At 36.7% G+C, this 13,385-nt stretch overlaps 2 protein-coding genes across 4 annotated transcripts in view; one reads left to right on the forward strand and one right to left on the reverse strand.

Annotated features, from left to right (window-relative positions):
• The first annotated feature begins 1,370 nt into the window (after window positions 1–1,370).
• On the forward strand, window positions 1,371–10,001 carry gnat2 (guanine nucleotide binding protein (G protein), alpha transducing activity polypeptide 2). 3 transcript variants are annotated; one of them, XM_016542156.1, is made up of 10 exons: window positions 1,371–1,523; window positions 1,629–1,810; window positions 4,431–4,473; window positions 5,062–5,203; window positions 5,766–5,923; window positions 6,288–6,416; window positions 7,308–7,437; window positions 7,876–8,029; window positions 8,854–9,065; window positions 9,322–10,001. In XM_016542156.1, exons 2-9 carry the CDS (start codon window positions 1,693–1,695, stop codon window positions 9,042–9,044), a joined length of 1,065 nt encoding a protein of 354 aa, XP_016397642.1. In that variant the 5' UTR covers window positions 1,371–1,523; window positions 1,629–1,692; the 3' UTR covers window positions 9,045–9,065; window positions 9,322–10,001. The 3 variants fall into 3 exon arrangements, with proteins under 3 accessions (XP_016397642.1, XP_016397643.1, XP_016397641.1); XM_016542157.1 differs by having other exon boundaries at window positions 1,634–1,810; XM_016542155.1 differs by having other exon boundaries at window positions 1,371–1,810.
• The window catches only part of LOC107731160 (guanine nucleotide-binding protein G(k) subunit alpha-like), a 16,597-nt gene continuing 12,528 nt past the window's right edge, over window positions 9,317–13,385 (reverse strand). The window contains exons 8-9 of the mRNA XM_016542158.1: window positions 12,252–12,462; window positions 9,317–11,977 (exon numbers count right to left, since the gene is read on the reverse strand). Coding sequence (XP_016397644.1) covers window positions 12,272–12,462 — 191 coding nt within the window. The 3' untranslated portion in view covers window positions 9,317–11,977; window positions 12,252–12,271. The remainder of the gene's footprint in view (window positions 11,978–12,251; window positions 12,463–13,385) is intronic.

Here is a 13,385-nt window from a genome sequence, read left to right on the forward strand (position 1 = left end):
TTGTGCATGGCAACTAAATTATGTTTCTATATATTTCCCTTAATAATGCATTGGATGATGAATCATCATCCTGCACATGCTAAACTTAAATCTAAGCAATGCATACACAATTTTTTTTTTAACAAATACACATTGTTCTTAAGTGTGGCATCAATTATACCCTACTTGTTTTTCCTCTTTAGAGATTTGCTTTAATGAACACACGTTTGCAAGAGCAAATTTGTACTTATTAATCCTTGGGACATTCCATTAAGAGTATATTTTATGTCGCTATTCAAAATTGACAAACAAAACCACCAAATGAAATTGGTTTATTTCACATCAAAGACATACACACAGAAATAAATATGAAACAACTGCCTAATATTGGATGGATGTGAAAAGTTGAATCCGGTAGGTTGAATCATTTAATACAAGCTTTAAGCCAGGATAAAAGTAAATCAGTTTTCAGAATTAGAATCAGAATCAGAATGAGCTTTATTGCCAGGTATGTTTGCACATACGAGGAATTTGTTTTCGTGACAGAAGCTTCCACAGTGTAACAGAATGACAGTGACAGAACAAAAAACACAGATAATAAAAAATAAAAAATAGAACAAGTAAAATAGCTCCAAGTTGTTGAGACTGCACCAGACAGCCAGCTGCTCGACCTCCATTCACAGCCCAATGAGAATAAATCGTATTGATGAGTTATAGTGGACAGTTAATGCACATGCATTCTCTTAAGTGCAGTGGGTGGTGGAGATAAAGATCAGTTCAATGGTGTTAAAGATGATGTTAGAGAAGAGAATGGTGATCGGATGGCAACTTCAGCGCTGACTTTACCACTCCCATCTCCCGGAAACAAGACACACTGACCTGTAAGCTCTCCTCCTTTACCTCTAGTCCCCCAAGCTCGGGGATACATAACACGTGAAACTGTTTGTGTGTGTGTGTGTGTCAATTGGAGAATGCTATACATGTGTCAACCCCTCAGACAAAAGAGTCCACCAAGGACAAGAGCAAAACCCTTCATCCTCTGACCTCTAAGAACTAAATCAACATCAGAGTTTAACAGACTGAAATATTGTTAAGAAAACTGTTGACTTTGTGGTGCCAATGAACTAAAAATTCTGAAGAAGAAGCAGATTTTATACATGCATATTACTGTAAAAGCTCAAGCTCATTTTTCTAAAACTTCAAATATTGTTATAAGCAGTTCTAGAACACACAAAAGTTTCACCATATCAGCCACAAATCCAAACAAGCCCCAACTGATCACACATTATCATCTGATCAATGTCAAAAGCTAATTCACTTGAAGCATTGGTCCTAATTTTTACAACCTTCATTTCTGTCCTTGTTAGCCGAGCTAATAGGATTGGCTGGTTCACACAGGAAGATCAGCAAAGCCCTCCCCAATCCTAAGCTAAGACTTTTGAGGTGGACAAGGAGGAATTAGAGGGGATAGAGCGACCAAAGGAGGAAGCAGGGCATTCCGCTTCAGTCTCTGTGCCTGTCTCTATCCACTCGTCCATCCCGAGGTAGGTCAGTCACACCTAGAAGTGGAATCAACACTTTTGCGACCCTCCTCCTGCCACGTGATCCAAAGTACAGGGCTACCTGTATCCATTTCTCTCTCCGCAAAGCACAGGGGAAGCCGGCAAAATTTCTTTCCTTGAGGAACTTGACAGGGAAGCGTCAGACGACGAGATGGGTAGTGGAGCGAGCGCAGAGGATAAGGAAATGGCCAAGAAGTCCAAAGAGCTGGAAAAACAGCTCCAGGAAGATGCTGATAAAGAAGCAAAAACTGTCAAACTTCTGCTGCTGGGTAAGAAATTGGTGTTCGTTTGATTCCTCAGTCCACTGGTGCTGAGTTAAGAGATTCTGCATCCAGAATGAGTGCCTGCAACAGGTGGTCACTACTAGTACGTTGGAAGAAGTTGCTGCAGATCTTAGCATCTTAGAAGAACTTCAATTGTTTCTGAACATAAGATATATGCATCCTTGATGATTGACATTAACTTGTACCGATCAGAATAGTCAACCCTATGAGAAAGTTTGTTTATCTGATTTTTTCAGGGATTAAGATTTATAGATGCACTGAGGCAGAGCGTTAAGACAAATCTGACTTACAAAGGATTTGAGACAACAAGGGGTTATGTAATTATATTATAAATGACACAATTGTAATCAGTTGTCATGTTTGTCTAAAATACAACAGAGATTACATACTTTTTTTTTAATTTTATTTTTTACAAATGATTATGCCATTTTGCACCATATAACACCTATTTGATGGCATTTACAACACTGGCAAGTGCTAATGCATTTCAGATGATTTTGCATGTGAATTAAGTGATGCACATCAGCTCTTTTTCTGTTAACCATTTTTAACATGAATGATCTTTGTCTAATTAAAAGTTTATATTAAATTAGCTTTTAAAATGTTCAATTCTAGCTTGACTTCAGCAACACATCCACATTTTCACTGCAAATGAAGTCGTCTTAAAAGATCACAACCTGAGGAACACTGTGAATTGTGGCATATTGACAATAAGACCAGAATCCGATTACTGTGATGATTTAAGCCCCGATCCTCTTAAGCTCAGGTTCAGTTTATCTTCCAATGGAAACGGAAAGCGAAGGAGGCCAGTTTGAGTGCTTCTAACAGTTTATTACATCAAGACACCTTACATCAGTGAGCCATTTCAGCAAATCACTGTGAGACAGATGCATTGATTAAGTACCGACCTGATTTCTTGCAGCTTGATAAGTCACTTCCTGTCTGAACAGAAAGTTCATAACCTGCTGTTCTCAGATAATAATAACATTGAAATACTAAATTAGAAGAAGTTAAATTTATTATAGATACATACTCTTCCATCTCTGTGTAGTAAATTATCGAAATGAGTTTTCTCAATAAATTAGCAAATCACTTTAGACTTTTTTGCACAATAAAGGCCAAAGAGTGTGGTAATAATGGTACTGATATGCGTTCACACCTGAGAATTAGGAAGTAGACAGCATAATTTAATCTAGTTGCTAAACTAAGCATTCGAATGGACCACCTGGGATGACGCATGTTCTCTTTAAGGCTACAGTTAAGGGCACGTAAGATTTAATTTAATTAATGAATCACAATCAGGCTTTCTTAAAGGAAGATCTATTCATAATAATATAAGGTTGGTGATGGATTTGGTGGAGTACAGTCACTTGATAGAGGATGATGGATTCATTTTATTTTTAGATTTCAAAAAGGCCTTTGATATGATAGAGCACGCTTTTCTTTTTAGATCTTTAGAACTTTAAAATTTTGGTGAACAGTTTACTAGTGTTATAAAAATGATTTACAGAGACATGAATAGTTCCGTTTCTCTCCCGTTTGGTACTACACAAAGATTTCAGATTGGCCGTGGAATAAGGCAGGGATGCCCACTGTCCCCTCTTTTATTTATTTTAGCTGTAGATATGCTGTCCACTTTGGTTAGTCATGATTCATCTGTGAAGAAATTAAATGTATTTGGGAAAACCTTAACAATCAGTCAGCTAGCAGATGAGCCCTTAGTAAAATGAAAAATCCAAAAACAGTAAAACTACGTAATTTGTTTGTATTATATAATTTGTTGTAATTATGTATTTTTTATTATTTAATTTATTTTTATTTTATATTTTATGTTTCTTGGAATGTTTTATTATATGATTTGTCTGGAGCTTAGTATGATTCTATTGTGTTGAGCCTTCCATACCAGAATCTTTTTTGTATACTAATTAATGCCAGTTTGTTGTATTCAGATTTTGTATTTAATAAAAAATAAATAAATAAATTTAAAAAAAAGGGCACGTAAGAGTGACAGTTGCCACGGGAGACGGTTGAACCCCACCCCCTTGCCCTGGACTGACTGAAGCTCCGAGACGAATCAAATTGTCAGTGATCTTCTGAGAGGCTTTCCCTAACACAAATCCAATTGGGTCACTTTATAAGCAGGTTAAAGAGCCTTCCTCTGACCTGGCCATCAATGACAATCTATTAGTTTATTCTTAACAGATCATCTACCGCTTAACATTGACCTCATTATTAAAATCAAAATCCACAGAGCAGAAAATAAACAATTCAAATAACTAAATTCAGGCACTATGGAACGCGTAAGACCTACAGTAACCATCATGTACACTGTAAAAAATGATTCAAAAATCGCTGGAGTATGTTTTACAGGAAAATACTATTTCAGTCTTTTGGCTTCAAAACATCACATTTAATTCAGTGTGTTACTTACTGTGTCTTTGTAATTATGTGTGAAATTTACTAGCAATTTAAAAGCTAAACGTCATAGATGGTATTTAGATGGAAGATTGTCTGAAGTTCCGTTTAAGAGCATTTGAGGGCTCCTCATTTGTTCTTTTGTTGCTCATACATTGTTCTGCATCATATTTTTCTTTCTGTCTTGTAGGTGCTGGTGAGTCAGGGAAGAGCACCATTATAAAACAGATGAAGTGAGTTTAAACACATGCAACATCCAAAATGTATACTCAGAATAGTCCGTTTGTATTACAGGCTGTGGAAGCACAGAATTCAGGATATATATTTTATCCAACCTGAAGTGAAATTAAAATCTCATCCATGCATTCTAGTTGAAATTTTCTTTAACAATTGGTGTGCATTTGGGAAATGTCAGTGCATACAATGTTGTACCCCTTGTACACTCTTAAAAACTAAGGTGCTGCTTCATGATGCCATAGAAGAACCTTTTTGTTTAAATTGTTCCATAAAGAACCTTTAACATCTGAAGAACCTTTCTGTTTCACAAAAAGAAGGCGAAAGAAGGTTCTTCAGTTTATAAAAAGGTAAGAAAGAGATGGTTCTTTAAAGAACCTTTGACTGAATGGTTCTTTGCGGAACCAAAAATGGTTCTTCTATGGCATCGCTGTGAAGAACCTTTTAAGCACCTTTATTTTTAAGAGTGTAATGCTAATGGGTGACCAACAGATGGTAGTGAATGTGAAGCCTGCTCTGTATATGTACTGTATGTACAGTACTCAGCTTCAAAACTTTAATCAAAACACTCTGTTGCTCCCCCCAAGAATTCTCCATCAAGGTGGTTATACAAAAGAAGAACAAATGGAGTTTCGATCTATTATTTTTGGCAACATCCTGCAATCTGCTCTGGCCATCATCAGAGGCATGGAGATGCTGGACATCAACTTTGGGTCACCAGCAGCACAGGTCTGCAAAACAGCTCCAAAGCACAAAAAGACCAATGATTAGTGTGTAGACATTCACATGCCAACAAAATGCACACGTTGAAACACAACAACATACACAATTTTGGCATGAAAGGAAATCTGTTTTCATTTCAACATTTTTAAAAATTAAACATTATGCATGGATGAACTGTTCACAATCTACACTCTCTAGAATAAAGGTACAAAAGTTTTCACCCTTTCAAAAGGTACACCTTGTGTACCTTCTTTACCTTTACAGGGTGTATATTAGTGGCTAATTGAAATCAATAGACTTTTCTCTGCTGATTCCAAACATTTAGATTGCTTAAACCCTGCCCCTGAAAACTCTACATCTTAAAACCAAATCAAAAACTGATGTATAGAACCAAGTCTTTGGTTCTACTTTTTTTTCTCGATAATCCATTACACTTGGATTTATGTAACAATTAGGAAGAAAAGATATGTTGCTACTTCCTTTTTTATCGTGCCTTATTAAATAATAGAAAGAATTAATAACTCACTGCATGATGGCTAACAGTGCCCCATTTCTTTGTGTCATACAGGAGGACGGTCAGAAGCTCCAGAACCTGTCTGACTCCATTGAGGAGGGCTCCATGCCTCCAGAGCTGGCAGACGTCATCAAGAGGCTATGGAAGGATACGGGTGTGCAGGCCTCGTTTGAGAGAGCTGCTGAGTACCAGCTGAACGACTCTGCAGGATAGTAAGTACAACACTCAACAGGGACAGCAAAACCTACAGTTCATTGGCGCCTGAGGATGTGGTTACATTGTCCATAATTACCTTTGTATTATGGGAATGCAGAACACCAGGGGTTAGAACTTCTGGACGGTCGCAGTCCTGCAGAGTTTAGTTCAAACCCTGCTTCAACAAACATGCCTTTGGTTTTCAAATAATCCTGAAGGGCTTGATTATCTGGATCAGGTATGTTTAATTAAGGTTGAAGCCTAACTCTGTAGCGCTGTGGCACCCCTATAGTACAGAGTTGTTTTGCTTTGGAGATTTTCAGGACTTTAGCAGATGGACAATTCAGGTGTGTCTGTAAATTTATGGCTCATCTCCAACAGCTACTTGAGCGAAATGGACAGAATCTGCAAACCTGACTACCTCCCCACTGAGCAGGATGTGCTGAGATCTCGAGTCAAGACTACTGGTATCATTGAGGAACAGTTCTCCTGCAAAGAGCTCTACTTCAGGTGTGTCTTACCTGGCTAATGTGATTGAATCAACTGTTGTGCATACTCTACGTTAAAACTGAGAGCCACAAAAATTGCTACTGTCAAAAAACTCAAGAAGACCTAAAATGTGTGACTGCACTGTAAAAAATGTTCACCCCTTTCAACTTAAAAACATAAGTTTTGTGGCTGCCTTAAAATTGTAAGTTAAATCAACTTAAAAGTACAAGTCATTTCAACTCACTAATTTAAATCTTGCCTAGTGCTGAATTGTTTTATTGAAGTTCATTTGACTTTACAATATTTGCTGTTTCAACTTAATTTCAAAATTTTTAACATAAATTTTCTAGTTATGAGGAAAACAACGACAGAACATAACTAATTCTGCTCAAATGAACAATAATCTCCCAAAAATTATGTTACACAAGCATTCACTCACCTCATCCACGTTGAACGATGTCTCATGTTTCAAACATGAGTCTAATGTCTAGATTTGCTGAATATTTTTTTTTTTCTTGGAAAGGACTCTGATATTAAATTCATGTACAAATTTGACTCCTGCGCATGAATCCATGTTCAGAGATTTGGCCGGTTAGTGCCAATAAGCTACAACTTAAAATGTTAAGTTCACTGAACTAAATTGGACTCTTTGAATTTCAGTAACATTAAACTGACTTAAAAAATCAAGTTGAATCTAGTATAACTTATAAAAAAAAGTTGAAATTGCTTAAATTATTTTTATGAGTTAAAGTAACTTAAAAACATAAGTTGTCATGGCTTTTTCATCATATCATTTTTTACAGTGTGTCCATGTGAGAGGGTCAGGTAGATTTCAGCGGATCTTGTGTAACTAGAGCAAAAAGAACCAGCATTTTGAATGAAACCATTTCATGATTTTTCACTGGGCTGCAGGATGTTTGATGTGGGTGGCCAGAGGTCAGAGAGGAAGAAATGGATTCATTGTTTCGAAGGTGTGACTTGCATCATCTTCTGTGGAGCCCTGAGTGCTTATGACATGGTGTTGGTAGAAGATGATGAAGTGGTAAGTGCTCATCTTTAGGCAACGCTCTTTAAAATAAAGGTTCTTCATTGCCGTCTATTGGTTCCATAAAGAACCTTTAACATCTATGGAGTCTTTCGATTGAGCAAAAGATTCTTTATAGTGGAATAAGGTTCTTTTGATTTTTTAACATGTTCTTCGCACTAAGAAAAAATGGTTCTTTTAAAAATTGTTCACTGAAACCTTCTTTGTGGAACCAAAAATGGTTCTTCTATGGCATCGCAGAGCAAACCTCTTTTTGGAACCTTTATTTCAAAGAGAGAAGAGCAGTCCTTACACATCCCTTAATCAGCAAAGAACACAAGATCATTCACATTACAAATATCACAGAGACCAAACAATGGATTTGATACTGATGTTTTAAGCTTTACCAGTGCATCTCAACTTATACTGTTGTCTTATTTCCCACGTTTCCCCCAGAACCGCATGCATGAGAGTCTCCATCTCTTCAACAGTATCTGCAACCACAGGTTCTTCGCCACAACTTCCATTGTGCTTTTCCTCAACAAGAAAGATCTTTTCCAGGAGAAGATCAAGAAAGTCCACCTGAGTATCTGTTTTCCCGAATATGATGGTGAGTGAGGTCTCTATAAAAATAAACACACCACCTTTAAACGGTAATTTACCCAAAATTGAATGATCTCACCCTCAATTCGTTCCAAATCTGTATGCCTTTCTTCTGTAGAACACAACTTCTAAACTTTTTAAAGAAAGCATCCTGGGCATTCTTTTAAATTAACTGAAGGCAAATGAGGACTGGGGTTATGAAGCTACAGAATGACAGCAAAGAACCACAAAAGTATCGTAAAAGAGGTCTTGTCACTTTTTCGAAACCATATGATAGCTTTGTGTGTGGTACAGATTTAAATTTAAGTTAGTAATCTTGATTTGCCCTAGCTGTAGCTCTCCTTGGCACGTTCATGAGACAATGTCTGATTCACAAATTAATCCTTCTTTTGAGCCCGATCTTTTAAATGAACTCATTGAATTATTCACAATGGTTAACAGCTCACTGGAAGTGAGGAAGGGAATAATGAATAATGACTTCAATTCAGTCTGCTTCTGATGTGGCTTCTTTTGGCTGGTATGGATCTTTTATTGTGCTTTTGCATTATGTTTGTAACTTCACAGTCATTCACATCATTATATTGAAATAGTCATCAGAATATTCTTCAAAAATTCATCTCAACAGAAGATAGAAGGTCAAACAGGTTTAGATCGGCATGAAAGTGAGTAAATGAATGAAATGACTTTTCATCTTCAACAGTATGCATGAGCATCATAGCTCAGAGCAAACACTTGGTGGTACCGGAACTGTAAATACAAATGCACAACAGTCTTAACAACCTTTATTGAATATGCCCACCAAATATGATTTTGAATATCCAAATTTTACAGGTTCAAACACATATGAAGATGCCAGCAACTACATCAAGACTCAATTTCAAGATCTGAACATGAAGAAGGGAGTGAAGGAGATCTATGCACACCTGACCTGTGCCACGGACACAAAGAATGTCGAGATCGTGTTTAACGCTGTGACAGACATTATCATCAAAGAAAACCTTAAGGACTGCGGTCTGTTCTAAACACAATCTACTTTTTCAAAGGTATGTTCCCTAAAAAAAACAAAGCAGATTCTTACTCCGTCTACACTGGATGCAAACGGAACGTTATATAAGTAAATAACTCCCATCGCCTTCAGTAGTAGTAGTATTTTTATCTATACTTCTAACATCAGCATGGTCCGTAGTAGTAAACATGCTTAGATGGCATAACACTTCCACTCTTCCAGTGTAGATGGATTTCAGAAAGTTCTGTAAATCATTTCAACAAGAATTTTTTTTAATAATTGACTTTTTCCAGATCTTTCTGTCCCATCCCCACCAGCATGATTGGATTTACTCTGGTGAAGTTGCTACAGTAACAAAAGAACATCCACAGATGGCACGAAGGTGAACTCTACAGCAAGCAGTCAAGTGTGGTCAGCGGATCCCCGGCCAAAGAACAAGCTCAACAACTTGACCAAACCTCAGAGACTAGATCCAGATTAGACTAATGGCCTCTGCCCTGCCAAGGGACTCTAACACATTTCCTGTCAAACCACTAGTAGAGACAACGAGAGAAGGATTACAAAAGAAAGGGGACTTTTGATGCTACGAGTTATTGATGCTTGTGGAGAAGCTTCCTCTCAATGTATTTAATGTTAAACCTATAGAGGTTTGACTGTTAGATGTTTTTTTCCATTCATTTCCAGAAAAAGAAAAGTAAATTTTATGCAATTAAATGTTGCTGTATTAAAGAAATTGAAGTGGGACCCCATCAGGTCCTATGGTAGCAATTAGAAACATTCTTATATGTACAGCATCTGGTCTCCTTTGAGAGAGTTAAAACTTGCATATCAGCAAGACGTGATTGTTTGAATTCTGCCAGCTCACACAATATATGAAAGATGTTTATTTTTCAGCCCCAAATACAGTAGGGCAGTATGTTTTGTAAATAAGAGTAAGAAAAAAATCTGTTTAAAAAAAGATTCTATATAAAATATACATGGAGACATAAATCTATATATTTATGATACAGTATTACAGTAACAAGTGAAAATTCTAGAATGGCCTGTTGCTTTGTTTAAAACCTGAGGTCTGAATTTGTGGAGATGTTCTGGAATGTAAATGTAGGCACATGAAATAAAGACTTGCATCAATTTCACTGGTTGCTGGTGTTGAATTACTAAATGGCTGGCCATTGGCGCTACTGTAATTGCGCTACTTTCACAAAACACTGACCTTACATTGTTTTAATTGGGATTTTCAAACACAGACCCTTTGTGTCGTAGCTAATTTTGAATGAACCACAGTACAAAACACTTTTTGCTAAGAGTATTATATAATCAAAAAGAGGTGTCTTCATTACAGCAAAAATGAGTATTAAAGATGTCGAACAATTGTGAGACTACACATATATACATATTTAGAGCCACAGGCACCATCAGAGAAATGGTGGAATAATAGGAAATAAAAGATCCAAAGATGGCAATTGCACATTTGAAGTATTAGATCAGATACAAAGTCTCATTAAAACAAGACAAATAAAATACGTTTAGGTATGATCTTAGTCAAAATTTGCCTTCATTGTTTGAACATCAATGACTAAAATTAAAAGATTATTTTCAACTCAAGTGTTGTAGATCATTTCTGATCATGATTAGTATATACTACTGTATATGTTTCCTTAAAGGTAATTTGATTATATATGTATTTTTTTCAAAACTGCAGCAATTGTTGACATTGTACTTTGGAGAGTTACATATGATAAGAAAAGCCCATAAAACAAAACAGGTTTTAAATACTACTCAAAAAAGGGTTTTCAGAAAATTAAACAAACCAGGTTATTAGGATATTAGTGATTCAGTGCTATCATTAAAGCTAGTTGTTCATTTGCACTTTCATGTTTCAAATAGCTGAAATAGTAACGCACAGTGATATAGTAAAGAAATCACAGATTGTTACATGAATCCAGACTGAGTACATGAATGTACCAGAATTGGAATACCATACTTTTTACATAATATATGGATAATATCGGTCTTGCACATGCAGGTAACTCTGGCTGTTTGGCATGTTCTGGAAGCAACATCTGACTTGATGTCAACACTTTTCAGATTAAATACAGGTATTAAAAACCAGATCACATTGTGTCAGTTTGTTTAAAAATACTGAAATCCACAGGATTAAACAAAAGCACATCAAACAAGTCTTGTAAAATCTGGCCATCATGTTCTGTTTTCATGGCATTTGTTCCCACGTGTTCTTGACCCAACAGAGGGTCATTATTTCTGAACCATTCAGAAATGTATCTGTAAAAAAACATTTGTTCACACCTATACTGGTCTTCAAGAGATACAAAAATAGTGGGTTATATAAAGTGTTATATAAAGTGATCCATGTCTAATTAGTGAAAAAATAAACAGTGCACTGTTGCTGTGTGATTGGGCTGTGAATTACTAAAGGTATGATAATAATACAACACAATATACAACAATAGTTCTCACACTAGCGGCTTAATTCGGAGAAGTATGCAAATATATGCAAACTTAAAAGACAGACCTAAAAATGAATAAATTAGCTAAGTAATTGCTATGAAAGACATGGCAAAATGGTAACTTTCCCATAAGAACCGATACATTGTTATTAAAAGCACTCAGATCGAAATCTTGTTGCTTGCTGTGTTAAAAAAACATAAACAAAGATATTTGATGCAACTGAGGTTAGTACATAGACACATATTACTGTCTATTGTGGATTATGATCTATGCATAGTGGTATCATGCAAAGAAATAATGTTCATAACAGATTGTCATTACGAATGATATGGGAAAAAATGTCCATGGGCATAGCTACTGCATTTAGTGTGAAGAGTGCATGCAGTGGGGAGGAAGTCTCTCTCGCTTATTCGCCAACAGAGGAAACAGACAAAACCAGGAACAACCAGTCAGTGAACCTCGGAAATCTTCCATAAATAACTGTAAATAAAAAACATGTCTTAATAATAATAATAAAATATATGAAACACATTTCAAATGAACACATTTCATGCTTTTAAAATTACCAGTGGTCTGTGGGTTTCAATACGCATGGTTTTATATTCTAAATTTAGAAAAAAAAATAAGTGCAAATATTGATGATTCATGATTTCCTTGTGAAAACATGCACAGATAAATATGCACACTGTGAAAACGCTCCACTGTGGTCCTCACATTCTGTCCTGTAGGCCCTTTTCTCTTTCGCTGCACTTACCTTAGCAGACAGATGATGCTTCAATAGAGGCCACACTCTATGAGGTTATTCTTGATAATGACATCAGTGACCGCATCAAACACAAACTGTACGTTCTTGGTGTCCGTGGCACAAGTGAAGTGTGTGTAGATCTCCTTTGTTTCCTTTCTTCTGTTCAGATCCTCGAACTGGCACTGGATGTATGCTGCTGCCTCCTCGTATGTGTTTGTTCCTGAACGTCATACAACAGAGATGAGTGTAAGCTTTGTGTGATTTTCATTACCGTTCAAAAGTTTGGGGTAAAAGATATTTATTGAGTTATTTATTTTACTTTTATTCAGCAAGGATGCATTAAATTAATCAAAAGTGACAGTAAAGACATTTAAATTATTACACAAGATTTCTACTTCAAATAAATGCTGTTCTTTTTAACTTTCTATTCCATAAAGTGTTTTCAGCATTGAAATGTTTTTGACCAGCATATTAGAATGATTTCTGAAGGATCATGTGACGCTTAAAGGGTTAGTTCACCCAAAAAGGAAAATTAGGCTGTGTTTTACTCACCCCCGAGGCATCCTAGGTGTATATGACTTTCTTCTTTCAGACGAATCCAGTCGGAGTTATATTAAAAATTGTCCTGGCTATTCCAAGCTCTATCATTGCAGTCAGCGGGTGTTGCAGTGCTTCAGTCCAAAAGAAGTGAAATAAAAAGCGCCCATCCATAAAAAAAAAGTGTCTCACATGGCTCCGGGGGGTGAACTAAGGCCTTCTGTAGCGAATCGATGCGTTTTTGTAAGAAAAATAACCGTATTTAAAACGTAATAATCACTTTAAACTAGCGTGTGCCAACAGTTGTACACAAAAGCAGCTCCGGGCGCATGACGTATGAGGTCGGCTTTGCGCATGCGCCGCTCAGAAGTGACGAACGCGGAAGCGCAGGGGAGAGATCAAAACGATGGTTTTCACGAGACTCACCGGCCCATGCGCAACGCCGACCTCATACGTCATCAGCCCGGAGCTGCTTCTGTGTACAACTGTTGGCGCAAGCTAGATTAAAGTGATTATTACGTTTTGAATATGGATATTTTTCTTACAAAAACGCATCGATTCGCTACAGAAGGCCTTTGTTCACCCCCCGGAGCTGTGTGAGACACT

Source organism: Sinocyclocheilus rhinocerous, unplaced genomic scaffold (genome assembly GCF_001515625.1).
Source record: "Sinocyclocheilus rhinocerous isolate Xijiao unplaced genomic scaffold, SAMN03320098_v1.1 scaffold1600, whole genome shotgun sequence".
NCBI lineage: Eukaryota > Metazoa > Chordata > Actinopteri > Cypriniformes > Cyprinidae > Sinocyclocheilus > Sinocyclocheilus rhinocerous.

Bases quoted from the DNA above. Each gene is read 5' to 3' on its own strand.
- gnat2 (XM_016542155.1), top strand. From the start codon at position 1,693: ATGGGTAGTGGAGCGAGCGCAGAGGATAAGGAAATGGCCAAGAAGTCC. The intron at 5,924-6,287 runs GTAAGTACAACA...CATCTCCAACAG, and splicing joins CTGAACGACTCTGCAGGATA to CTACTTGAGCGAAATGGACA. The intron at 7,438-7,875 runs GTAAGTGCTCAT...CGTTTCCCCCAG, and splicing joins TGGTAGAAGATGATGAAGTG to AACCGCATGCATGAGAGTCT.